The sequence below is a fragment of the Poeciliopsis prolifica genome, unplaced genomic scaffold, assembly GCF_027474105.1.
Source record: "Poeciliopsis prolifica strain line A6 unplaced genomic scaffold, Auburn_PproV2 SCAFFOLD064, whole genome shotgun sequence".
Taxonomy (NCBI): domain Eukaryota; kingdom Metazoa; phylum Chordata; class Actinopteri; order Cyprinodontiformes; family Poeciliidae; genus Poeciliopsis; species Poeciliopsis prolifica.
Genome location: NW_026562439.1, coordinates 1,804,585 through 1,830,331, shown reverse-complemented (window position 1 = coordinate 1,830,331; position 25,747 = coordinate 1,804,585). Strand labels below are relative to the sequence as shown.

The following is a 25,747-nucleotide window of genomic DNA, read 5'->3' as shown; positions in this document are numbered from 1 at the left end:
ATCATATCATATCATATCATATCATATCATATCATATCATAATGTATCGTATCAAATTATTGTATTTTATCATTTTTTTTCACCTCTTGTTTTGCTGTGTATCATTTTCTGCTGCATCTATTTGACCATTTTATATAAAATCATAATATATGTAGTATTATATTGTTCTGAACTGCGTTGCATATTTAATTTCTTTAATCTGCTGGGTCTCATTCATGGCATCGTTTTGTGGCAGTTCACAGTATTTTTATCGGAACCTAAAATGTTTTTGCTGATCATTAAAAATCAACTCATTTAAACTGAGATTTTTAATTAAATGTAAAAAAAAGTATCCTGCTTCATCACTGATACAAAATACATTCCTTTTATTCTTCCATTATCATTTTATAAACACAAAAAAACAAATCAACGTTCAATATTCACACAAATCATTTTAGTGGGATATACATCTTCACACCATTTACACACCATTTACACAAAATAATTTGGAAATTATTGTTCTACCTGTAACAAGCTTCAGCCAGTCTGTAAAATCATTCAAGCCTTTTCCTCTCTGCCCTCCTCTTTCTCTACTCCACCGTGTCGGCTATAGCGTTCAGGATTAATATGTACACGATATACATCCATTCTTAAATACATTGCTTCCAGTCTATTTACATAAAAGAGCTTATTGAATGATTACAAGATGTATGTTTTAAAGTGATACTATGAGTTTTAGGGTTAGAGCTGTTTAAAAAAACATCCAGAACAAAATTAAAGTTCCACAATATGTCATGAGAAGAAAGTATGCAGTCATATTTAAGAGGCTGAACAACAAACCAGGCTGTGAGCCACAAAACAAAGAAATCAAACGGCAGATTCCCTTTGAACACATCAGCTTTATGTAATCAATCTCCCCACGTCACCATTCCTACGGGCTTTGCAAATGGAAAAGAACCCTAAGTTCCTCATATCCTCGAGTCTCGTTAATGTGATTGGGAAAGCAGAGCGGCTTTCCGTCTGGTACCGGTACCGCTGAGTCTGCAGCGGAGCTCCACCTCACACACGACTGTCATCCCAGCGGATCGCAGCTGGATCCGACAGATCAATGAGGGCTTCCAAAGCCAACACAATCACGCTTTATCTCTCGTGCAGCAGATGAAACTCGTTAACTGCACTGGGAATGTTCTGTATTCTTTGGTTTAGGCGAATGTGGCGTTGGATGAAAGCAGCTAAAGCCGTTCGAAGGATACAAACAATAGTTTCCAAAGATAAACCTAAAAGGGGCAGGATTATGTGTTTTCAGGCACACAGTGTCATTTTATAGCACAATTCACTAAATATGTTCAGTTGTTATACAAATGTTGTATGTATCAAATATGTTTTTTAAAAAAAAATGTTTCACAATTTAGCGCAGTGAAATTGGGGCTCTGCCTCTTTAAGAACTGCTGCTCTTTCTGAGACTCCGCCCTCAGGAAGTCATCCCAACATGGCTCCTCTGTTAACCCTTTAACAACATTAAGTCAGCCGTTTCGTCAGATGATTGCTAATTCCTGCTGGCTAGTCTGAAGGAGCTGCGTGGGGGCGGAGCTGCGTGGGGGCGTAGCTGCATGGGGGCGGAGCTGCGTGGGGGCGGAGCTGCATGGGGGCGGAGCTGCGTGGGGCCGGAGCTGCGTGGGGGCGGAGCTGCGTGGGGCCGGAGCTGCGTGGGGGGCTGCGTGGGGGCGGAGCTGCGTGGGGGCGGAGCTGCGAAGGTGTCGCTCGGTCCACCCAGGTGTTTTACTCAACTGAACGGTCACTGTGGAGATTAAAGGATTTCTCAAAGATGTAAATGTAAATGAATAAAACTCCAGGTTGGTGTTTGATGAGGGAATAACATTATAAAAAGTAAATTTTACATAACACTGCCCCTTTAAGAAATATTGGAATAATGACTTTAAAATATTGATTTGAAAGCCTTGTAATGAATATTTGTTTTAATGTATTTTAGCTTAAAAAAAGAAGTTTGCTACATCAGTTGTCTCCACCTTGACAAAGTCCACATCTATCACAGCATCCGTCGGCTCTCTCTGTGGCTCGCTGAACATGTTGTGTTTTATTTTGAAGCAGGGTGAAAAGCTCTTCCATCCCTGTGTGTCTGGAAGATGCGTGCCTGAGCGTGAGAGCGGTGGCGGCGGCTCACGGCGAACACATCAGAGCGTTTCCATTCGCTGTCCGCTTGCAGGGTTTGAAACCCACGCAGCAGCAGTTCGTTCTGTCTCCTGTTAGTCTCTGTCTTTTGCTCCCTCTCAGTGCAGCCACAAGCCATTCTCTCCCTTAAAACTTTCCGTGGCAGATGGAGACAGAGGCCTCCGCGCCCACGGCAACTGCCTCCGCTTCAGATCTTCTGGCACATGTGCAGCCTGGACTTGGATGAGGAGGTGGCATCTTTCCACACCTTGCAGGAGAGCCCCTTGGCGCAGTCGCAGCGCTGGAAGATCTCCAGGCCGTGGGAGCCTTTCTTCCTCTGCTTGGTGCACACCTCTCCCTGCCGCAGCACCGGCTTGCAGATTTTGGTCCAGAAGTGGCGGGCGCAGCAGTAGCCGTCCGAGCAGTCGGACGAGCGCAGGCAGGGGTCGCCCTCGTGACCTTAGAGAGGAGAGCAAGAAACACGGTGATGAGTCAAAAAGCAACCAACAGCAAAACAACAGAAAGAACTCACTGGCCTTAAACCGTTTGGATTTTATGAACTGAAAAGTGTGGAGTGCATTTGTACTTTAGAGAGTAATTTTTCGTTCATAGCTGTAGGTGTTTGGGGTTTATTATCATAAGACAAAATCTCAAAAAGTCTGTTGAAGAATTCAACACTGTAAAACATTAGAGTTGCATTTTGTTGTATCAACTAATTTCTACTCTTTAACCTCTCAGGTCTTGGGTTTGCACACACACTCCAGAGCAGGAGAGTTAAGTCCATCAAATCTTGCAAGTTATAGATTTTTAACTTACATGTTTGAGTTTGTGAAACAGAAACAGAAACAGAGCAGTAAATTGTGTTGCTAACTTTTCATTAATTTTGTCTCAGGGTTGAGAAAACAAGGGTCTTTAAGTTAGCACTTAAAAAAACAAAAAAGAAAAAGGCAGTAGAGGGAACGATATCCCAGGTTGCTTAACAGCAGGTTTGTGTAAATTGTGACCTGCCGCATGTGTGTTAAGGCAAATGTTCATTTTCATATAAATGTCAGTTTGCTCTGGTTGAGTACAAGGATTTCTCGCATGGAGTAAATTCTGTTCACAATGAATGTTTCTGACAATTCAGTGTGATGTTTCATAAAAAGTATCAGATATTTTATTTATGCAAGTTGAGACATAAATTTTAATTCTCAATGTAGTTATAACAATTTGATAATAAATGCTTCCTTATTGTACTTTTCTGACATATTGAAAGCAGCAGGTGAACCTTCAACTTTCACATGTTTCCGCTTGTAAGTCAGTATCACAAATATAAAAGTTGGTTTCAAACTTTTGCATTCAGCTTGGTGCTTTGTGTGCTCAGACGTTTTGTTCCAGAGTCTCACATTAACATAAATCAGGTGACATGAGTGCTAAGCTGGAGTCTCAAGGACTTATTAGCAATAAAGAAGCTAACCTCCATTCTGTGGTTGTTCTTGTGTTTCACATAAAGTGTGCTGCTCCCTGTGAAACTGCCGTCACGGCTCCAACTCGGTGCAGAAACAGCTAAAGCTTTGTAGTTTCGTAATGTTATGCTTTGGGTACACCATTGCTGACACACGAGCAGAAAGCCAATTATCAACATAGTTTGTGGACTGGCAGAGTCCATGAATACTTACAGACCTCCAGAAGGGGAACAACAGACAGATTTAGACCCTTCAGGCTGAAATCTTACCCTTTAGCACATGCTTAGGCGGGCCCCTCCCTTTCTTCCTCCAGCTGTGGTCTTTGGTGGACAACACGTTGGGGTTATCTATTGCAGAGATGTGAGGCGACAGCACGCTCTCAGAGATGGACACGCAAATATCTGCAGCGAGAAAGAAAAAAATAGACATCAAGGTCATTAAAAACAGAAGAGTTTTTAATCTGTCTGCTATCTTTGGCTGTTTAACAAATCGCAGCGTATTTAGGTCACATGATTTTTGTTTTGCAGGAGTTTTCCATGGAAACAATAGAGATTCTTAGAAAGACTCTTCAAAAGACCAGAATGTACTGCAGGCCTGTGACACACGACTTTCCGGAATGCTTTGGTAACTCAACAGAAAACTTTCAAAAGAATATCAGAGATGAACTCCTGGGCCTTTTTCCTCTCTCTGCAGGCCTGCTGCTTTATTACAAACATCCATGATGTGGGGGTAAAGACTCTGAACTTAAGAAGAGTTTCAGGACACGTGTCAGATGTCACATCTGAATAGTGCATCTGTATCAGGATGAAACATGTGGAAATCACAGCTGCATCAGGACATATATTTTTATTTTATTCATTTTGATATTTATTGATCAATTGATTATATGAGGGCCCCAAGTGGTCATTTTCTGAGTCATAAAACTTAATTTTAGTATCAAGCATCCAGCATGCAGAAGTGAGTGAAGTATGTGGATAAAACTAGGCTATCTTGCTATCTTGCTATGTTGCACAGATTCTGGAGCAGCTCTGCATCTGTGTATGTGTGACTGAGCTGCTGATGTGATTTATTTTCCTGCTTCTTTATGAAACTGGAACAAAAAGTACATATGCAAGATTTATAAGACAGAAAAAACTCACAATGATCTATCAGAACTTAGAAACAATGCAAAGACGGCTTGTTTCTTGATTTTAATTTTCACAGCAGCACATTAACTGTCATGTTCAAGTTGAGCCACTTTCAAATGTATTTTATGTATATTTAATGGAAATACAGCATGAGAGCCACTGGAGCTCACTGCAGATTTCTAACCTGGAGTTTTGGTTTTATTAGATCTTATCTGATGAAACGGATCAGTCTGTTCAGTGACACACAGCAAATGTGCATTTGATTAGTTTTGTGCTTTTTCTCATTTGGTTGAGCCTAAACCTCATTATAGATTGGTGTTTATTTTCTAATGCGCATGCATGTTAATACTTTCTTTCTGTAACTCAATCTTGTGCAGCCTTGGAGTGTCTAGTTTATTTCTGTTTGCTCATTCGCTGATTTGTTTAGATGGCTCTCAGAAACAGCGCTCCATCTTCTCTGGACCCACAGAGACGTTTTCACTGATAGGAGAAAAAATCTTTTCGCTCACAATAATAAATCTTTTTGAGTGCATGAGCTACAGGATGGTTTCTGTAAGAACACTGCTTTACAGATTTTAACGAACTTACTGCAGCAGTGTTTAAATCAGGACAATACTCGCTCACTGTGTGAGGTTTTAAATATCAAACATCTCAATTTCCTGTCCTCTTAGTGTCTGCAGGGAACACATAAATCCTTTACAATATTTTAAACAGTCATTGTATACGAACGTTATTTATTATTAGTAATGAAAACAGGAGTTATACACAAAGTTTAAATCAGGGTTTCTAAACACCAGCTGGTGATATGTAAAGATCTAACAGTGTTTATAAATTCAGCTGTAAATAGAGGCTTTGAATGCAACTCTATGCACTTCCTTCACTCATAACTGTTGAGTGATATCAAAAGAAACAGCAGCAAGATCAGAAATATTTTGTTATTCTACAGCTATTCCAGTATTTAGGAATACAGAAATTGTTGATATGTTTGTCAGACTGAAAGTGAAGCGACGACGCCACACTGTTTCATCTTGGCAGCGTCATCTTTGGTGCATGAAAATGTGCAGCTTTAAGTAAATGATGTTTCATTATTGTCATTCTACACGGCTGAATCTGTAGCAATCATAATAGTATTTCTAGCTAGTGCAGGTTGCTAAGGATTGTTTTAGCAACTCAAAGGCTTAGCTAATAGGTTAACTCATTTTAGCACAATTTGAACACAACACTGGTCATTTTCAACATCCAATCAGATTGTTTTTAAAGCAGAAATGAACCCCAGAGCTAAGACAGAAGCAGCTTTAGCTTTGCTGTTTATTGCTGTCTATTGTGCATCATATTTACAGGAGTACCAGAAACAACTGAATACAAAAGTTCCAGCTCAAAACTTGCATGTAAAAAAAGTGATTGACTCTAAATCTGTAATAAATTGATCAAAATTAGCGTTTTAAGTCTCTGGCCCGAGTTTTAATACTTGTTTTATGTCTTTTATCGATCTTATTTTTGTAAACTTGTTTTTTGAACGTGCTTATTAAATAAACTGGACTTATATTTCATCCAACACAAACATAATTTTCAGTCTAAATAAGTTTGGTTGCAAAACACCTCAAAGAAAAAAAATCCAGTTCTTGAATTTAGTTTTGAACTTGTGCATAATTTAAAGTGGAATCAGATGGAAGTGAGGTGCTCACAGTTACTGCAGCGGTTCCCAGGGCAGCACATGGCGTCCCGGTGGCAGCGCTTCTTCCTGCGGCGGCAGGACAGGCAGCGCGACGAGGCCTGCTGCGGGCTGTGGCAGTAGCTGCCAACGCTGCACTCCTTGTCATTGCTGCACGGATACACCTGCTGCAGACAAAACGTTGTCCAATTATTCAACTTTACATGGTGCAAAAACACAAAATGTCAAATATTTACATTTTGTTTATGAAATCTTCAATTCTTTCTTTAAAAAATAATTTTATTTTAGTGAAACATGACAAGCAAAACATGAGAAAACTTCAGCTACTTTGATTAGAACATTAACAAACCTTTGGGTTTCTCATTAAAACCAAAGAAAAGTTTTGAACTTGTGCATAATTTTACTTTTATGCACAAGATTTTTTACTTTTTAAAAAAATCTGTAGTTTCAAATTACAAAGTATAATTAAGTATAAACATTTTAACATTAAACTTCAATATTAGAAATGTTCATGTGAAATACTCCCCAAGAAATGAACATTTGACATTTTTATTATTAAAATAATTTTCTTAATTTATTTTTAAAAAATTTGATGATCATTAAATTCAAATAATGAGCTAAAATTTAAAGAAGAGAATATCTTCAGGATATAGGTGACAGGAAACTATGATGTAAAAGAAAAATGCAATGATTCAGTTTAAACATAAATAAATAAATAAATCCACTGAAAGGCAAGTTTAAGTCATCAAACTGTTTCTGTATTGAACAATAAATCAGAACTGAACAGTATGTCTCTATTTTATCCAGTAAAGCCGAAATGAAAAACTGATTTCTTTGGGTTCAGAATCAATAAATCATCATAAACAGAACCCATCTGGCAACATGAAGTAGGATCAAAGATCTCAGAGAGCAAAACGTGATGACATGAGCTGAACAAATTTAACAACAGATGAGAAACAAAATCACAACCGAAATGAAGAAAAGGGGATGGTGATTTCTAAAACTTTGGGATTCCAGGGATCCGCAGAGAGAAAAATGATCTAAACTGGTGAAACATGATCTAAACTGGTGAAACATGATCTAAACTGGTGAAACATGATCTAAACTGGTGAAAACATGGAAATTTAAATCTCTGCAGATCCCAGTTATTGTTGCAGGGTCAGAGGTCACGATTCAACCCAGAAGAACACAAAGGTGAGTCTGATTCACACAGTTAGATTAAAAAGGAACTGATTTCACTCACAAACATTCAGTTGTCAAAATGGAAATTAATAATTGCAGCATCGTCAAGATGTAGGAAAATATCGTCAAAAATCAGAATCATTTCCAGACATTTCCAGAAAACAAATGAATGACCCCAAAACATTTGGTAAGATATTCTGAGGACTGATAAGATCAACTAATGGCTCAAAAATAAAACCAAATGGAGATTTTGTAGTGGTCTAGTTAAAGTCTTGACTTATTTCTACTGCTGTAAAATGACCTTAAACAAATTATTCATGGCTGGAAACTCTTCGATATGGCAGAATGAAAACAGTGCTGCCGATTCCGCATTGCCTAATCCTGAATCAGTTTAAAGGTGGAAGCTGTTTGATTAAAAGAAAAAAGAAAATATGAAGCGTGTATTTCTACTGTTCAGTAGAAACACAAAGAATAAAATAAATACTGTGGCCTCGCTGCTTTGACTTTACAAAATGAAAAGTTGCTCTGATGGCTTCAATATAAAGCAACCATTAAACTGAACCTCAAATAACTGGTTAAACTGGACAACAACAAGACCTCTGGCCAAACACAACCATCTGTGTTTCTGCATGATTTATTAGAGATAACTGCACCAGACTCTCACTGTTTTTGAGTATTTTTATACTAGCTTTTAGTCCCTCTTTTCGACATCAAAATAATCTTTATTGGAATTGTTCTTTCCCTAAACTGTTGCCTGCAACTGAACATATATGTGATTAGGAATGCTTCCCTTTCACTCAGGCCTCACAAAGTGTTCAGAGTTTTAATGAGCTGGAACTGAAGTGAATTTTAGCAGGCAATCATACTCCTTCATAGTTCATTTAGCTGAAATTCGACTTTGGTTTTTTCAGAAAGAGGAAATAGACGACAAAGTGCAGCAGCGGATATAAGGAGCTGAAATCGCTAGAAAAACAAAAAGACACACCTTAGCTGATGCAGCATCCACATTTTCCACATACAGAAAAAAGTTTTACTGGAACCAGTATCTTTATAACATTCCTTTCACATGCAAGTCCTTTTGTTCTGGGCTTGGAGCCGGAGCACATTGCCTAATCCTGCGTAAAATTCACCACGAATCAAATAAACTTTGTAGATGTATGAAATAAAGTGATGAAATTTAGAGAAAAGAGAAATAAAGAACCACAGCCTCTTATTATTATTATTATTCACATGTTTACCTTTCAAAGTTTGAGATGATCAAAGGTGTAAAGTTTTCCCACCAGATTAACACCAATAACATTTCTAAGTGGGTTGGGGGAGGAACCGCCATGAACGGCGTTGAGTTTCAGACGAGCGCGTTGGGCTGCAGCACCGCATCCACATGCAGCTGGCACTGCGCTGACAGACCTGATTTACTGCGGCTCACCACTGACAAACATCAGCTATTCAACACGGTACAGAGCATGACATGTCCCAACTGAGTCTGGGTGAAATAATTACATCCACACTCTTAGAAAAAAACAACCTGGGTTCAGTGTGTGAGCGTCCGTAAGGATGGGTGGTCGGCCAAACAAAAGACAGGGAAAAAACTAAACAACGGGGATCAGGTCAGACAAAAATGTTTAAATCAACAGCATTAATATTCCAGTATGTTATAATTTCTTTCTTCTGTGTTTCAACTTTGGAAAATTAAGATGATTGGAGCTTTCTGGACGGTTGCCAGTCTGACTCTTTGGAAACAGATGGAGTTGCTGACAGAGCCAAAGAGAAATTAGCTTGAATTCAAGCTGAATGCTCATCCATCATCATGTCAGATTCCAAGAAATCAAACACTTAACATGTTGATGAAAGTAACAGAGCCATGATGTTTTATGGATTTTCTCTAATGCTTTATAAAGGTGGTTATTAGAAAGGCTTTATGTACTATAATAAAAAGAAAAAACAGGGAAACAGCTTTTTATTAAAGCTTATCCTTTCACCCGCGCCTCTGTACCTCATTATTAGATATTTTTGCACATAATCAAAACTTTTTGGATGGATTAAAATGGCATAAACTTTGACAAAAAACAATATTCTATAAAAACAATAATGACTTGGTTTTGATTGTGTTCAGTGAAAGTTTCGCCGTTTCTCCTGCCACAGCAGCTGGTTTGGAGCTGAACAAACTCGCTGGCTCACAGACACCAATTAAAATGTCCTGAGTGCCACGATTTAAAGTTATGAGTTTGTGTCACTTTTACTGTGTGTTTTATTTCAAAACAAAACAGTAAAAGCTTCAGCATGGATTACAAAGGAAGAGCTGAACAGAGCCCTGCTGTACTCTGGATTTATAAATGTGAAGATTTGTTCATTTTCTCTGTTGGCTCTTTTAATTTCTCCAGTTGGGTTGAAAAAGGCAGCTTGAAACAGTCAACAGCAACATCTATGAACACAAAACCCCAGTGGGGATTTCACCAACAGCAGCTGCAGCTTAAGGAGGCGTTTATAAATTAGACATCATCAGTCTGTGACACCAGGAGCTGTTTGTAAAGCTGTCAGTGTTTTTTTATAATTTAGCTTGTTGCCAGAAAAATAAGAAGGTTCGTTTTCATATTTTCACATATTTATACAGTCTTTATTTCATAAGTGTCACAGTTTCAAACTAAATATTTAACTACGAAGTTAATGGATCTAACAAATGGATTAAATATTGCTTTATCGATCTAAACTAAACTTTAGTTTGGATCCAAACTAAATATTTAGCTAACAAGTTAAACATCAATAAATATCTATAAACAGAATATTTATTTGAAACAGAATATTTATTTGACTTCAGATAAATATTCCAATGTGGCCAGTAATTAAAAAAAACAGACTCGGATTTATGAACGTTTTGTCAACAGCAGGTTGTATTTTTCCTGTTAGATCTCATTGCAGCGTCAGGATGAAGTTAACGAACGTTAAACTCTGATCCGCCTATAAACCGGTTCTGGTTCTGTTGAACTCTGAATGCAGGCTTCGGTGCAGCGCCCCCACAGGCGAGGAGGGGAATAGGTTGCTCAAAGGCTTTGGATCATTTGACTGAGCAGAAAGAAAACACAGAAATCTTATTACAATTTTCCCAGTTTTAGTTCTTTATTTAACGTAGAAGAAATTCCCCATTCGTTTAGTGAATATATGCATTTTGTTCCATTATAAACTGCAGCTCTGCTGTGTTGCATAAAACATCAGAAGTCATTGAAGACAGGTAATAATGCTGCACACCTGGGTGTAATTTTAGGTAGCTTTAAATGTATTAAAAACTGAGAAGAGCCAACCCTTTAGTGCCACATCTTTCCTGTTTGCCGAACAACATCTCTGTAGAAATCCTTCTTCAACAACCTTCAGCTCTCTCTCAAAGCACAAACTGCCATAGCATTTGTGTTTGAGGACAGATTCAACGTGCAACAATCTGGTTTGGAGTCTGGGTTTTCGGAAGGTTGTTTGCCGTGGTGCTAATCAGCTCGGCTCCAGCCCTCTGCCTAATGAACTGCATTAAGATGGTCCTCAGACTGATAGTCAAGCTCCTTAATTAAAACAATATGCCTTCATCTGATGTAATACTTGGTAGATTTTGTGAAAATAGATTTTCTTTGCATTAACTTCAAAGCCGGGCTCTGTTTATTAAGAGAGATGCGTACATTCCTGAGGGCTGCTGGGGCAAACACAAGCAGATGAATTTGTTGGAAATATGAGGAGAAGTTTGGGAATGTGCAGCTGGAATTTTTCTCCCCCGACAAGAAAAATGTGCTGTTATCTAAATACGGAGACAAGCGGGGCCAGCCACATGCTGGGCCACTTCAGATCTGTCCGTCCGGCTGAGCTGCACTTTCAGATCAGCAACAATGAATCTGAAAGGCTGGCGCAGGCCTGAGGACACCTCTTCCATCAAAACGCAAACCGAAAGACAGATCTGAGCGATACGGGGACCTGGAACCGCAGCTGATAATCTCCCCTCGTCACGTTTTAAACACCTCGTCTCACTTCTGAGGGACACTCGGATGCATCGTCCCCATCTCAGATCTGCTCCCTTATTTTTGCCTTCACACATAAAAGCGCGGCCCCTGGATGTGCACAGGAAGTGTGTAAACACCCTTTGAGCCCAGCCCAGCATGCTGGTGATAAACAGACACAGGTCCATGTGGGAAACCGCGGGTCTCGTGCCGGTGAAGAGAAACATTAAATGTGCGGGAGCAACAATCTACAAGGGATTTACTGCAGGATCTTTGAGCAATCCTTCCCCTATTTACCTCCATCCACCCATTCCTCAGTTATGATGTCATTTCCAAGGAAGTTTTCCGATAGTCTTATAAATAACAGCAGGAATGTAATTTCTGCTCGGGTCTAGTCCGCATAAAACCTCTGAAAAATGAAACAATGACAGCAAAAGAACACATCATTCTAACAGAGCCATCTGTTTCAGTTTAATTAGTGAAAAATCTCCTCTGGCTGCAGTGATTATCATGGTGAGCAAAAAACTGAAAATCCAGATGTAGTTCTCACTGCTGTCACAGTTCTCCGCATTTATTTCTGTATACTGACGCTGCTACCTCAAAGGTTTATTACAGGTGAAATGATGTTAAATCGGATTAATCCTCCAGTTGGTCATGGCAGATGGATGCTCACCAGGAGCCCGGTTCTGGTTGTGCTGCAGGTTTCTTCCTGTTAAATGAAAGTTTTTCCTCTGTTGCTGCGCGCATGCTCAGTGAACGGATCGGTCCAAGATATCAAGACCAAGTCAGAATCAGATCAATAACAGTCAGATTGATACTTTAAAGTCAGATTTTATTTGACTTTTATTTTATTTTCCTATTGCTGTTTCTGAAATTAACTACAAGAAAAATTTTGTTTTAATTTGCTTTCAAATTTTAATATTTATTTGCACTTAGATGTATAAAAAAATGCACAAATTTGATTTGTTTTTCTATTTCTTCTATTTATAATCTTAATAGGCGATATGATTTAAAGTTTTTTTGAACTTTGTCCAAATTCTGTCCCATGTTTGAACAAAATAATAATAATAAACAAAAACCTTGAGGATCAAAAGGTTTCATGTTAAACCAAATCATGTCAGTAAAACTTTCGTCCCGCTGTGAGGAACTTCACTGAATGAAACTTTAACCAGAGATCAGATTGGAGTGAGACCTCTTGTTTATACACCAGCTTTGTTGTTCTTTTCCTACTGTAAATATTAGTTTAATAAGTTTCATATTGGGGAAAAATAATTTACAGAAATGTTATTTCTGCCTGAAATAGATTAGTTTTTTCTCAGTATATTATTTCTTTTTAAGAATTTGTATTTTTATAATAATACCAGAATTTAGTTCTTTAAAGGGAACCGTGTGCCTAGGAAATCCATAATACCCTCTACATGAGCCATAATTCAGCTGAAAAGACCTTTAACAGAAAAAGGTGAAATCTTTACTTTTCTTGATTCCTTTGGTTCCTTTGTGTTTGTCACTGTGTCTCCTGGTGGCAGGAAGCGCGTCAGAAACCCGAAGCTATGAATGGTGTTAATGAGCACCGGGGGCCCGAAGGAGTCAAATAAACAATGTGGCTGCGTAAACAGACTTCATGCCCTGGAAGCAGAAGACGGCCAGTATCAGATGACATGGGGAAGACGGCTCACCAGTCACTCACTGCCTTCAAACGCCGCTGCTTTCATCACGCAAAACACGTGTGTTTACAGCCAAGACGCTCTGAGACTCCAGGAACGGCAGCGTCTTCAGCTCCACGCTGATCCCACACAAAGAAGAGGAGCCAGTTCAAGAGCATCATGGGAAATCTGGGCCTGTTCGCCTTTTTAAGATAAACACAGGTCTCTTCTGTCAGCAGAGGAAACAACACACGAGGGTCCCTTCAGATTGTGTGAAGAGGGATAGGCGGAGTAGTCCTGAGCAGTTAGTATCTTACTCTGCGAATGGTCTTTAGTTTTTGACATTTTGACATTTGTTTCTGAGCCATTTGTTTTATTAATATTGTCAGGTTAAGTTGGTGTGAATGTGTTGGCCGTCAACGCTTCTTATTGCAAATGGATTGTCTTTCAGGAAAACAACAAAGTGAACTGAACTGAATTGAACTGGGAGAAATTCTCCCAGAGTTGTTTATGTTTTTAAACACAACATGTCCATCAGATTGTTACTTTGACTGGGACGCTTAGCACAAACCAAGTATTGCAAAAATTCATAGACTTGAATGTAAAAAAGCATATGAAGCAAATCTGGTGTATTTATCATTATCTTTATCATTCAAAGTGATCATTGTTTTCATTATAAGAATTTTGATTCATTGTTGCCACAATAAACAACAACCAATAATGTTTACAACCGTCTAAAACTCTCTGTATTGTCGGGATTCTTATTGTTACTATTTTTTCCACTAATTGTTTCTGAGAGTATCAGTAAATACCAGTTTATTGATTCTTCATCATTAACAAATATGATGAAATACTGTGTGCTTTTCAGTGATAAAATCACTCTTCTTTATGTGACTCATTAGCAATGTGAATGTTTTTCAGCAGCAGGATTTGTGTTAGTGAAATATTGTTGTAAATTCTGTAAATGGCTTCTTAATCAGTAAATAAATGACATCGTGGCATAAAAAAGAATATTGAGGAAGAGAGAGAGTTTCTTAGGTTGTTTTCGCGCCTTATAGTCGGGTTGATTGGGAACCAAAGTTGCAACATTTGTTACATTTTCAGCTGCTGCGGTTTATGTTCATATTGCACTGAGTCAAACTATCTCAACCTTTTGAAAAATCTGTTCCTCTCCTCGCCTCTGGGGGCGCTGCACCAAGGACCACTGAAGGAAACGAGATGAAAACCTCTGAAGAAGAACCTGAAGTCTATTTGGGTCGTGGTGTGGTCGTTCAGCGCGGCGTTAATGCAGCTAGAGGAAGTTTCCTGCAGACTGCAGCGAAACAGGGCGACCCCTCCCCCACCTCATGCTGCCATCATTCAAACTTTTTTCTGTTTTACAAGTAAACTGGTATTTCTATGCATTTCTGGTTCTAATACGGCCCAGTCAAAGACTAGCAATCAGACGCCAGCAGTGTCTGTTGTCACATCGAAATGAACAAATAAACTTTCTATTTCCTGTCCTTTTCCTCAACTGTCGCCTTCTGGAGACAGAGGAATCCTAAAATGGACATCTGCTGCCCAGATTGTTCAATAAAGTTCATCTTTGTTTTCACTGAATAAAGTAAGTGGTCAGATCTGACGCTTCCTGCCTGGGTTCATACACACACGCCTCTAAACTATGAAGGCTGAGCGTGAAGACACAGCAGGTCTTCACGCTCAGTTCCAATTCTTGGATTCATTTTTGTTTTTATGTGGTCGTTCATATTACTGAACGATGACTTCTGTGTGAACAGTTAAAACCCCAAACAACCTGCATGTGAAGAAGAACGCAGACATCACACAGCAGCGCACTGTTTATGAAAATAATAACGGACGCTGATAAAATGAAAGCATAACTAAGAGATTACTGGAGCTCTGACAACAGCTTCTGTAGAGAAGTCTGTCTGTTTGTGGAGTCAGAACCATGAGAGGTGAAGCTGCAAGGTGATGCTTCATCGATTCACCTCTTCCTGAAATTCATAATTATAATTTTCAGTCAACCTTTACGACCAGATTCGCTGTCTGGCTTCTTCTGGTGCATGTCTCTTCAGACTGCAGAGTCTTTGAAAACTATTGTAGTTCCATAGGGAAACTTTTAACCTTCAGATGTTGGCACCCTGGGTGGTGAGCCGTAGTGCAGAGGAGCGATAAAACATAACCCAACAATTCACTGTTTAAGCAAATTGTTCCAAATCTACTTTAATTGCAGTAATTAGCTTCACAAATGATGGAGAGAATCTGTTTAAACTTCTACTGTGACACAGTCTGGAAAGAAAATCCTGCAGTTGTAAGTTCAAAACTAAACCTGGAATTATTTATAAAACCTCAAGCACTGCAAAAACACAAAATCTACCAAGCATTTCTGGTCTAATTTCTGTTGCAAGTATCTTAGTACCCTTGAAATAAGATAAAACGAACTCATGGGTAACTTTTCAGAAAGATGTAGGAGTTTGAAGATTTAAAACAAGCTCCTACATCTTGCTGAAATGTTTTGAAACTTATTTTTCTTATTTCAAGAGTGCTACGACATTTGCAATAGAAACTGGACAAAATTGTGTGTTTTTGCAGAGTAATGAAGAGATGCAGCAGCTCTGCAACAGGCACCCGGATCTTTAACCTGCCATAAAACCCTGATCCTGTGGAAACCCACCGTGGCGTTGTGGTGGTCTCTGCACATGTTTCCCCCACAGTCCGCCAAACACTGCGGCAGTGGCTCCGGTGGAGCAGCCGCTCAGTTTGCGGTTTGGCAGCGCTGCTTGCGGTCGTTTTTCCACACTCCGCAGAGGAGAGATTCCTGCTTCTGAGCACCGGCCGTCGGCACTTAGCAGGTATTAAAGAACTTCAACCGCAACAGCAAAATTATGTTGCAGAAAAGGTGAATCGGACGGACGAGAGCAGATATCAGTCCTCTAAACTGAGCCGGAAAGCTGCTCAGAGAGGCGGATTTAACGACCCGCACTTTTACTTTAAAGTCCTAACAGTTAGATTACGAGTTGAAAAGCAATTGTGTGTTTAGTGTGAGATGAAAACCTGAGCTGAAAACCTGAGCTGACCACATTCTGAGCGGCGTTAGCGTGGCCCCCAGACGCCCCGCAAGGGCCCCATAATCCCAGCAAGCGTCTGGACCACTTTAACAGCACTAAGACCCAGACAGAAAATTACCTCAAGTGTTAACTTTTTCTCACATTTCTGCTGCATTAATGATTTACTGTGGATGCTTGCAGCTCCCGCCAGCGGCGTCAGGTTGGAAAAGGCAATTAGGGGTTTACGAGGGTCCGACGCTCCAAATTCCCACTAACGATTCGCACATGACAGGAAGAGCTTGTTTCAGGTTTTATTCTGTGATTTTTGGACTTCGATCCCGAATCATAAATTCCAATTTGGGCACTTAAGTAAAGGGCAATTCCACCGTTTTTAGAGCGTTTGGGCTGCATTTGATCAGTAATTCTTTAAGACCTGGAAAGTAACATTCTACTCTAATCAAAGAACCTTTATAATAAAGCTTGTGACGTCTTATACCATAACTTAATTCATTTTAAATTACAAAAATGTGTCATTTTCACGGGTTTTCTATGCCATTTAGATCACTTCAAAGGGAACAAAGTGTGAAAACTGCAATATTTAGACCTACACTGGATTCAGCTTCAGCTTGTGATTTCAGAAATGCTTATTATATTTATGAATTTACTCAAAAATGTTTATAGCAGTGGCTTAAATGGTGTCTAGATTAAAAACTACAGCATTTATACGAGCATAACCTGAATATTATCAAAGGATCATAATTATCTGGATGTAAAACTTTTACTTTTTATGTGGAAGATAATAAAACAGCTTCTCAGATGTTTCTGGGAGCATTAAACTCATTGAGACAGACTGCTGCTCTCAGACCACTGCAACCTAATTACAGTGCCTAATTATCCCACAGAATGATCTGTAACAGTAAACTCTGTGATTTATGACACCTTGATTCTTTCTGCAAAGCCACAAGAAAAGGAGTCACTTCAATGCTTTCAGAACGTCAACGGTGAGTAAAACTTTTGCTTTATAAAAGTAGATAAAAATGATAAAAGTAGTAATTCTTTGGCAAACGTTTCTTCTGCGTGAGAAACTCAGACACTTTTTAGGACTTTCAGGGTATTTTAATGTGTCCAGCATAAAAACTGTGACACTCTGGCAACTAAACCTGAACTAAAGTTTAACTTTGATCAGTCAAACGTGTTACAATCTTTTTGTGAAACAAAAACAGGTTACTTAAAGCACAAAAAACCACAACAATCTGCATTATTCTGCAGTCAAAGAATCTAAATAGAGTTCTAGTTGTGAAAACAAAAAAATATCTTTAAAATTTTTTTAGGGCGTGAAGCACTTTTTAATTGTTGTCTAATGTAAAAACTGAAACATTTGGAGAAATCAAGCATTTAATGAACCGACTCAAGTTTTAAGTATTTGAACCTCATCAAATGTCGCCTTAATGTCCATAAAAGCAGAAAATTCAAACTTTTATTGGTTGTTTGAGCAAACGCAGAGTAAAGGTTTCACCAAAACCAATCGATCAGTTCAGGATCAATATAATAAAGCGCGTTAGATTCTGATCCAGAGCGGATCAAACGCAGTTCAGGATCATTAAAAGCTGCGAAGCTTTAAAAAAAGACAAGAGAAAAAAAACGAGCAATGGAGAAGAAAAGGAAAAGAATTTATGATTTTATCCTCCTTCTTTCTGCGCGTAAAATCCGCGGACATCATTGTTCAGTGAGGATTTGGAGGCGCGTACCTGCGGGAGGAGCCGCTGCTTCCTGGTGACCGGGGCGGACCGGTTCGCTGCCTGGGTCGGCGTCTCCTCCAGGGAAGAGGGCTTGATGGAGTTGGCTTTGGGACGCGCCTCGGACACCTGGGATGCCTCCGTCCTCACAGCAGCGACGAGAAACAGCACAAAGCAGCATCTACTCCAAGCTGAGTCGAGCATCCTCTAAATTAACACCGCGGTTTCAAAGTAATAACAATAATACTCATAAAAAGAAGGTGTGATCCTGCGCAACAAGCTCGAGTTTATTTCTCAGTGAGCAGCGCGCCGCGGCTCTGTCCGTGCGCCACGCACCGAGCGCGCTGACGGGCTGAGTGATGAAGGAGTGAGTGAGTGAGGAGGTTCTCCACCGGCAGAGTGGCTCTCTGTCCTCCTGCAGGCTCCTTTATGATCGCAGACACTTTCTGTTTTTTATAGCAGTCTAATGAGTTTTCTTCCTCCGCCCCCATTCAGCATCTGACAAAGCTGAACCTGATCCGCGCTGCAGCCTCCGCCGGGAAAAGCCCATAAAATTATACACTGTGTGTTTTAACGGAGCACTTGACCCTTTTTACTGGGAGGTAAGATGGGAAGAAAGGAGGCAAAGAGAAAGTCAGAGTTTGGCTGCTTCAAAAAGAGCCATTGTGAGAAAGGAGAAACTTTTCCATCATTCATTTATTTATGAGACTCGCGAGTAATTTACGGTTCATTCTGGCTCCATAATGTCGAATAAAAACTCTGATTTTCCAGCCGCTTCGGATGTTGTTAAGCCGCGGATTGGTCATTATTAGAGGTTATCAGGCCCAGTGGGGGGTTCAGGCCCTGCGGAGCCTCAGGGGCCTCAGGGGCCTCAGGGGCCTCAGGGGTCTCAGGGGCCTCAGGGGTCATTCAACATCAGAGTCTCTGATCACAGCAGCTTATGTTTGAGACAGCTTTATTATTATTATTATTATTATTATTATTATTATTATTATTATTATTATTATTATTATTATTATTATTAATCTGTTTTTAACAACTTTATTTACAATTTATCTTCTATTTTTGAGTATAATATCAATGACTTACTCCAAATAAATGTCAGAAGATTGACTCCAAAGTGTTACGTTATGAAGTTGCTGTTTTTAGGTTGAAAACATTTAGACGTTTGTAACATTTTTTATTTTCCCTGGAAGAAACATCATTGATCTTGGCGTCTCATACAGTTCGTTCCCATCTTTGTCCCTTTTTCTCCACCTTCCTTTGGGTTCATGTATCTGCACGAGTATTTGATCGTCATCTTTCTTCAGCTCAACAAGCAGGTCATCAAACTGTTGAAGTTCAACATTTATTTTCTGCTGATCTCAGAATCTCAGTGACCAGGACCATTAATGGACCAGAGATGTTTGAGGCACTCAGACAGAAAGGTGACAGGTACGACAGACGTGGCTCTTAAACTGCCTTTGTTGTTGTTATAAAGGAGCAGAAATAAATTTGGGAAATGATGCAATCAAAGAAGAACCTGTTGAGATAAAAACATAAAAAGAGACCTAGATTTGGGAAGCTCTTTATTTCTCTTCATCTGTTTGCAGCAGCAACAAATAACAGACAGGAGGAGAAACGTTTTCCTGTCGTGATGCAGCTTCAAGTAAATGATCAGCTGCAACTCAGACATGAACAAAACTTAAAGGATCATCACAGCCAGTGGCTCTGATGTTTACCCTCAACTTTTACAAAGTCATAATATCATAATAAACATTATTATGTGACTCTATCAAGAAACCGATTACCTAAGAGTGAGCATTTCTCTTGAAACAAGATCACTGGCAGATGAAGATTATTTTTGACACATATCAGTAAATTAATCCATTTTGGCAAAATATATTTTTTCTAACTTTGATTGTTTGTCTTTCCATCTATAATGTTGATATTTAACTGCTTTTTGAAACAAATTAACATTTATTAGAGGCTTGATAACTATGTGGATTAGAAATTGCTCCACAACAGATCAGGTTAGTGATTTAACACAAATGAGGAGTTTCACTGTTTTGGCATCCAGTAGATTGTAGTTGAAACAGAGTGAATGCATTTCCAGCACACATGTACATGTATTTAGAGACATGCTTTGTTACAAAAGGTTACAAACAAACATGTTGCTCCTCCTTTTGTCTGACTGACAATCTAAATTACTTCCTTAATTGTTTAGTTAATAGTTTCTACTACAAATATGGGAATGTGATACAGTTACTAAATGGGAGTTATACATCCAAATGTGGATTTAAGTAAGATGTTAGATATGCTCCTTACTTTTATATTTGTCTATTTTATTTTTTATTTTGATAGCGCCCCAGTCAGACCAGCTCTCCTGCCTCGAACATTCAGGTTGCTTTTCCTGCAGAGACTGTTGGTAGATCTTTGTTTTTTCTTCTAAGCAGCTTCCAACTCCTTGATGTAACTGGTTAAACACACCTGAATCAAATGGCCGAGGTACCACTTCATTCATTCATTCATTCATTCATTCATTCATTCATTCATTCATTCATTCATACGTAGTCCTGGTACACAGCCAGAGACACAACAAAATTTGAAGAACATCTATCCTTGATGCCTGGGATTTGGACACCTATGTCCTTTTTTATGTTTTCTCTATTTTTTTATTTTTAATCAGATGAAAATGGCAGATCAGGAATGACAGGAAAGATCTCGGCCGGCAGGTTCCAGGAAGTGTGAAGCTGTAAGATATGAGCTGGATTAACGAAGGATCCCTTCCTTGTATCCCAGATGTGCTTCCAGTTTCAGTGGATGGAAACCGCAAGCATTACCGTTTCAAGAATGCACCAAGGTGTTGTAAAACATGTACAATACAACAATTCTTTGTATTCGTTAGTAATGTTCGCCGCCTTTGGACCATAACACTCCATGAAGTGTTTTTATTGCTTGTTTTTCAGATGGGAGGAACAGGCTGTATTTCAGGACCTTTTTATAGCCAATGATGAAGAAAATGTACCTTTTAGCCTGTAATGACAGCATGCCTGACTGAATTTTAGATTTCTGGATTTCTGTTTGTGGCGGGCAGCAGCAGGGGGGATCTGCCACAGATCCAGCAGCAAGCTGGATGACGGGATCGGAGCGAGTCCTCAGTGCACATGGAGTCCTGCTCAGACCCTGAACATGCATAGAGATGAGATAAAGGCTGGCCAATCCCATTCACTGGCCACATCTTGAAAAAGTAACGAAAAGCTTCCTGGGCTTCTCTCGGTTTTCCATGCCAAAGCTGTTTTTAAAAAAAAAAACTAAAAACAAAAAAAAGTTCCATCAGCGATAGAACAATTGAAGAATATTTTACTGATAACAAATTAGATGAAATTATTTAAGTTTCCTCAGTAGGCAGTTGGAGTTTCTGATGGCTGTGGATCTCCTGTTCCAGTCAGTGTTACAGCGAGTTTGAAGTTGCATGTTGTGCTTTTGACAGAAGCTCTGGCGTCGAGCTTCTTTGAATATTTATTTAAATAACTTCATTTATAATTTTTCTTACAAATGTTCCCCCCTTTTCTCCTTCTGGAATAAAACAAAACATAAATTCACAATTTAACTCAAGATGAGAGTAAAAATTAATTAATCAGCTATTTTGAATTTTAACATCTAATGACGTTCGAAAACTTTTATCAGTCACAAACTTCCCATCAGATTTCCCATCCCATTTTTTTATCAGTTTCAGGAAACTAATTCTGCAGCTCTAATGAATTTAAAAAATATATTTTTTGTTGCTATGAAAAATAAGATGTTTAATCTTGATATCCTACATTGAGGTGGAAACTCTGAGGCCTAAATGAGATCGATTGCATGTGAACGAAGCCAATCAGGCCACCCTCCCAGCGCAGAAACAGAGGCATCCTTCCCACAATGCCTCAGTGACTCCCCTCCTAATAATGCTTCACACACACAGGTCCGCAGCGCCTATTCAAGGCTGGGAGCTCGGCTGGGCTGGGATGAAACCAGTACACCGGTAAAGGCTTCTGACCTCCAGGGCGATCCATCACATCCTGCAATTCAAAGTGTCACGTTCTTTTGTGGGAGACAAAGGGAGACCAACTGAACTGGGGAGTGGGAGGAAGTATTGGACTTGTCTGAAGTAACCGAAGACCCTCCGAGGTGACACTGTTTTAGCCGTCGTTGTCACCTGAGCACGCAGTTTTTTACCATGAAAGACTCCCGTCTGACAGATGCCTTTAACAGAATACGTTCCAAAAAAAGAAAAGAAAAGAGCTTCATCTGTTTTCAGAGAACTTTACATCTGGAAAGGAGGTTTTTACACGGAGGACAACCCAACAGTCAGTCCTGGGAGTTTTGATTCCAGTGACTCAGATTTTAGGCTCTGGAGGTGTTGACCATCTGGTCCAGTTTCTTGTTTTCTTCTTTTGTCTTTAATTTAAGAACAAAGTGCAGCTGACATGGTCAGAAACAAGGAGACGAGCAAAAGTGAGTGGAAAAAGCAGCTAAAGTCCAAACAAAAACCATAAAATGATGTTCAAAGACGCTGATCAAGACCGTAAAATGCTTCGGTCCAAATCCACTTTATTTGCAAAACTTGTGGAGAAAAACAAGAACTTTGACTTTTATTTTGACAATAAGCATAGAATAAAGTCTAAATATATTGTTTGGAAGTTTAAATAATTCTGTTCAGTTTGAATAAACAGAATTTTTATGTCATTTTAAATCACTAATAATTTGAATCTTTGATCATTGTAGCTTTTGGTTTTAAAAAAAGGCACATTTGGGACAACATTACAGAAAATTGTTAATAGAAGGAGAAAACATCTCTTATGTCTGGTGCAGGACTTTTGTGGACTTTTTTCTATGAAACATGACTTCCAGATAATGATCATCAGCTGGAGTGACATTGGTTTAGGCCTGAAACTTCTTCTGTTTTCAAGTTTTCACATTTTTAACAGACACTGCAAAGCCCTCTGCCAGGATCGAATAAAAGGAATAAACAGAAAAAATGCAACCAAAGTCAAAATCAAAACTCAGGAATCCTAAAACTGGAGCTGAAAACATCTTTAAGCAAACTATGCTGGATGCCTGAAAGGAGGATGCAGAGAAATCCAAAGTTTTCATCTTGGCATGCTTATAAAAGATTTCTCGGTGGTGAAATGGGGATTAAAATGCACAGATTTAAAACAAAACAAATGGAAAAATGCTAATTCTTCCCTTCAGTGCAGGGCGGGGCCCAGCTGGATTCTGTCTGTCCTCAGTACAGAAATGAAACAGCTGAAAAAGAAAAACAGTGATGTCTCACAAGGATTTCAGAGCATTTTCAGGCCCATTCATCACTTTCTACACAAATGATGAAAATATGGAGAGGAAAACAATCTGCTTGGTGCTGATGAGAGTGGAAATGTCTAAAGCGGAGCAGCTGGAGTAACATCTGCTAACGGAGGAAGAGGAGCAGCGTTCAGATGAAGATCCTCCAGGTGCAGAAAGTTTCTCTTCATGCGGAAGAATGAATTTAGGGGAAGCGAAACATTTTCAACGTTAGCTAAAAAGCTAAAGAGCTAAATGGAAAATGAGCTTCTCTGTCAGTGAAGGTGTTCCCGCCCAGCAGAGAATATGTTGCACAGTCACACAGAGAGCAACTTACTTCAAATCTGACATTTTAATTAGCCGTCATTCACACAATGACGCCATTTTTAGTGATTTTAAAATATGAACTATTAAAGCACCAGGTTTTCTATCAGGTGTGGGAATCTCAGACCTCAGATCACGATCTGGTAGCCAACAACTGGAGAGATTTCTGGCATGAATTGACAACCGGTGTGAGTAAACCAGTTGCATGGATGTTAATGGACTCTGGGTTTCCTGTACATTTCATCACACAAAGACACTTTTATTGTCGGAAAAGTGAAGCCGCCTTAAAGTTGGAGGTTTCACAGTTTTCCATAAATTCACCAGCAAATGTTTCACAAGGAAAGTCGCAGAGGAAGATATTACAGAGAAAAGTTTATATTAAAATGCATTTTTGCACTTTAGAAGCCAGTCAATCGATGAATGACAGTTTTAGATGTTTCTTTAGTGGCAACTTCTCTTCCCATTTCTGCTTTTCACGTGTTGTCGCCATCGAAGTCTCCAAAAACAGAAAAAGTCTCGAGATTCATTGCTATTTGAAAAAAGAAACCCAATAGAAGTCTAAAAAGTTTCTAAATGTAGCAACAAAGTCCATTTCCACTGACCCTGCTCCACTCTGCTCATCCCACTCCTGGCCACGCCCCTAACCTTCACTTGGCTCCGCCCACTTTCTGCCATTTTTCAGCATTTGTTGGGAGCGGCGTTATTCTTTTTCCAGATCTTCCTAATATCAAGTTGTTTTTGTGTACAAGTCCATAAGATAATTTTCTGAAGACTTTTCCACGTCTCGTTTTTATGCTGGTAAAAGTGAAATGAATCCACTTCTCTCATTGTTCCTTCAAACTGGGCCAACTTCTTTCACCAGGATTGGCAGTTAGATCACTTTAATCAAAAGTTGAGCTTTGCTTGCAGGACTTCATTTAGCTTCACATTCCAGGCAGATCAACTGAAGACGGCAGCGAACGGCCGGCGCGGCTTTGTTTAAAGACGGACGGACATGTTGCTCAGGAGATAATTGTCTCTCTCCTCTCATTTCCCAGGAAGATGGATTAGGCCGTCTCTGAAGATCCGGATCTTCCTTCGGGAACATGAATGCACCCTGTCACTGACTTCAACTGACTCAGATTATTTAATCGATAACAGTGACCCTGCCCTGGCAGAATGCTGACCACATGAAAGCGTGAAGCGCTGTGGCATCCGAGGACGCATAAGGCCATTACTGCCTCTAAATCAAAATGTGCCCAGTCTGCCTCAGGCAGTGGGAGCAGCGGCTCCCAGTACAGCAGTGAGAATGAGAAATCCAGGTCCTCTTATAGAAGGAACAGGCTGCGTTGGTGTCTTTTCATGCAGGGAGCCGTTTGTGAATAACAGTCAGAAAATAACAGGATAATTTGGGTTATTTTACCTGATACAAGAGAAAAAATGGAGGTTCATTTTTCAAACAACCACCATGTTAGTCATTCATTGATAAATGTATCAGTTTCAAACTAAGAATCTGATTAGCAAGCTAAATATTTTTGTTTGAGGCTATAATATTTAGCTTGCTAATTAATACTTAGCTAGCAAGCTAAAGATTTGGATTAAAGCTAAATATTTAGCTTGCTATTTAGTCAGAAGCTGAATGTTATAAAAGCTAATTTGCATATTTGCACATTTTTTAGCTCCCAGCTAAGTATTTAGCTAGCTAACTGAATATTTAGCCTGAAGCAAAATAATTAGTTTGAAGCTATATTTAGTTAGCTAATTGGAATATTAACTTTTTTTTATTTCTGAGGTAATTAGCTTTTTAACTAAATATTGAACTTGAAGATAAATAGCAAATAGCATATTTAGCAAGTTTAGTACTTGGTTTTAAACTGAATATTTTTTTAGCTGTTTTGCAAAGTAGCTACATTTTTGGTGCTGAGCTAATTATTTAACTTGCCAACAAAATAGTTAGCCAACAGCAAAAAAAAATTAGATAGATGTTGAATATTCAGTCAGCTAATTTGCATATTGGTCACATTTTTGACTATGAGCTAAATATTTATCTTTATTTAGTTTGAAACTCCGTTTAATTTGCTAACTAAATATTTAACTGAGAGGTAAAAATTTAGCATATTTGCAAATTTACTTGTCAATAAGCAGAAACGTAACATGGCTGCTCTGACTGCA

The 25,747-nt window shown here is 39.2% G+C and overlaps 1 protein-coding gene across 2 annotated transcripts; it reads right to left on the bottom strand.

Annotated features, from left to right (window-relative positions):
• Positions 1-348: 348 nt before the first annotated feature.
• Positions 349-18,378, bottom strand: dkk2 (dickkopf WNT signaling pathway inhibitor 2). Of its 2 annotated transcripts, none has more exons than XM_055019929.1 (4): positions 17,981-18,378; positions 6,406-6,559; positions 3,863-3,994; positions 349-2,607 (listed from the first exon to the last, which is right to left on the bottom strand). In XM_055019929.1, the coding sequence occupies exons 1-4, from the start codon at positions 18,170-18,172 to the stop codon at positions 2,357-2,359; spliced, it is 729 nt and encodes a 242-aa protein (XP_054875904.1). In that variant the 5' UTR covers positions 18,173-18,378; the 3' UTR covers positions 349-2,356. The 2 variants fall into 2 exon arrangements, with proteins under 2 accessions (XP_054875904.1, XP_054875905.1); XM_055019930.1 differs by having other exon boundaries at positions 6,406-6,556.
• Positions 18,379-25,747: the final 7,369 nt, after the last annotated feature.

Bases quoted from the DNA above. Each gene is read 5' to 3' on its own strand.
- dkk2 (XM_055019929.1), bottom strand. From the start codon at position 18,172: ATGCTCGACTCAGCTTGGAGTAGATGCTGCTTTGTGCTGTTTCTCGTC. The intron at 3,995-6,405 runs GTGAGCACCTCA...TTCTCGCTGCAG, and splicing joins TGGGAACCGCTGCAGTAACT to ATATTTGCGTGTCCATCTCT. The intron at 2,608-3,862 runs GTAAGATTTCAG...CTCCTCTCTAAG, and splicing joins GCCTAAGCATGTGCTAAAGG to GTCACGAGGGCGACCCCTGC.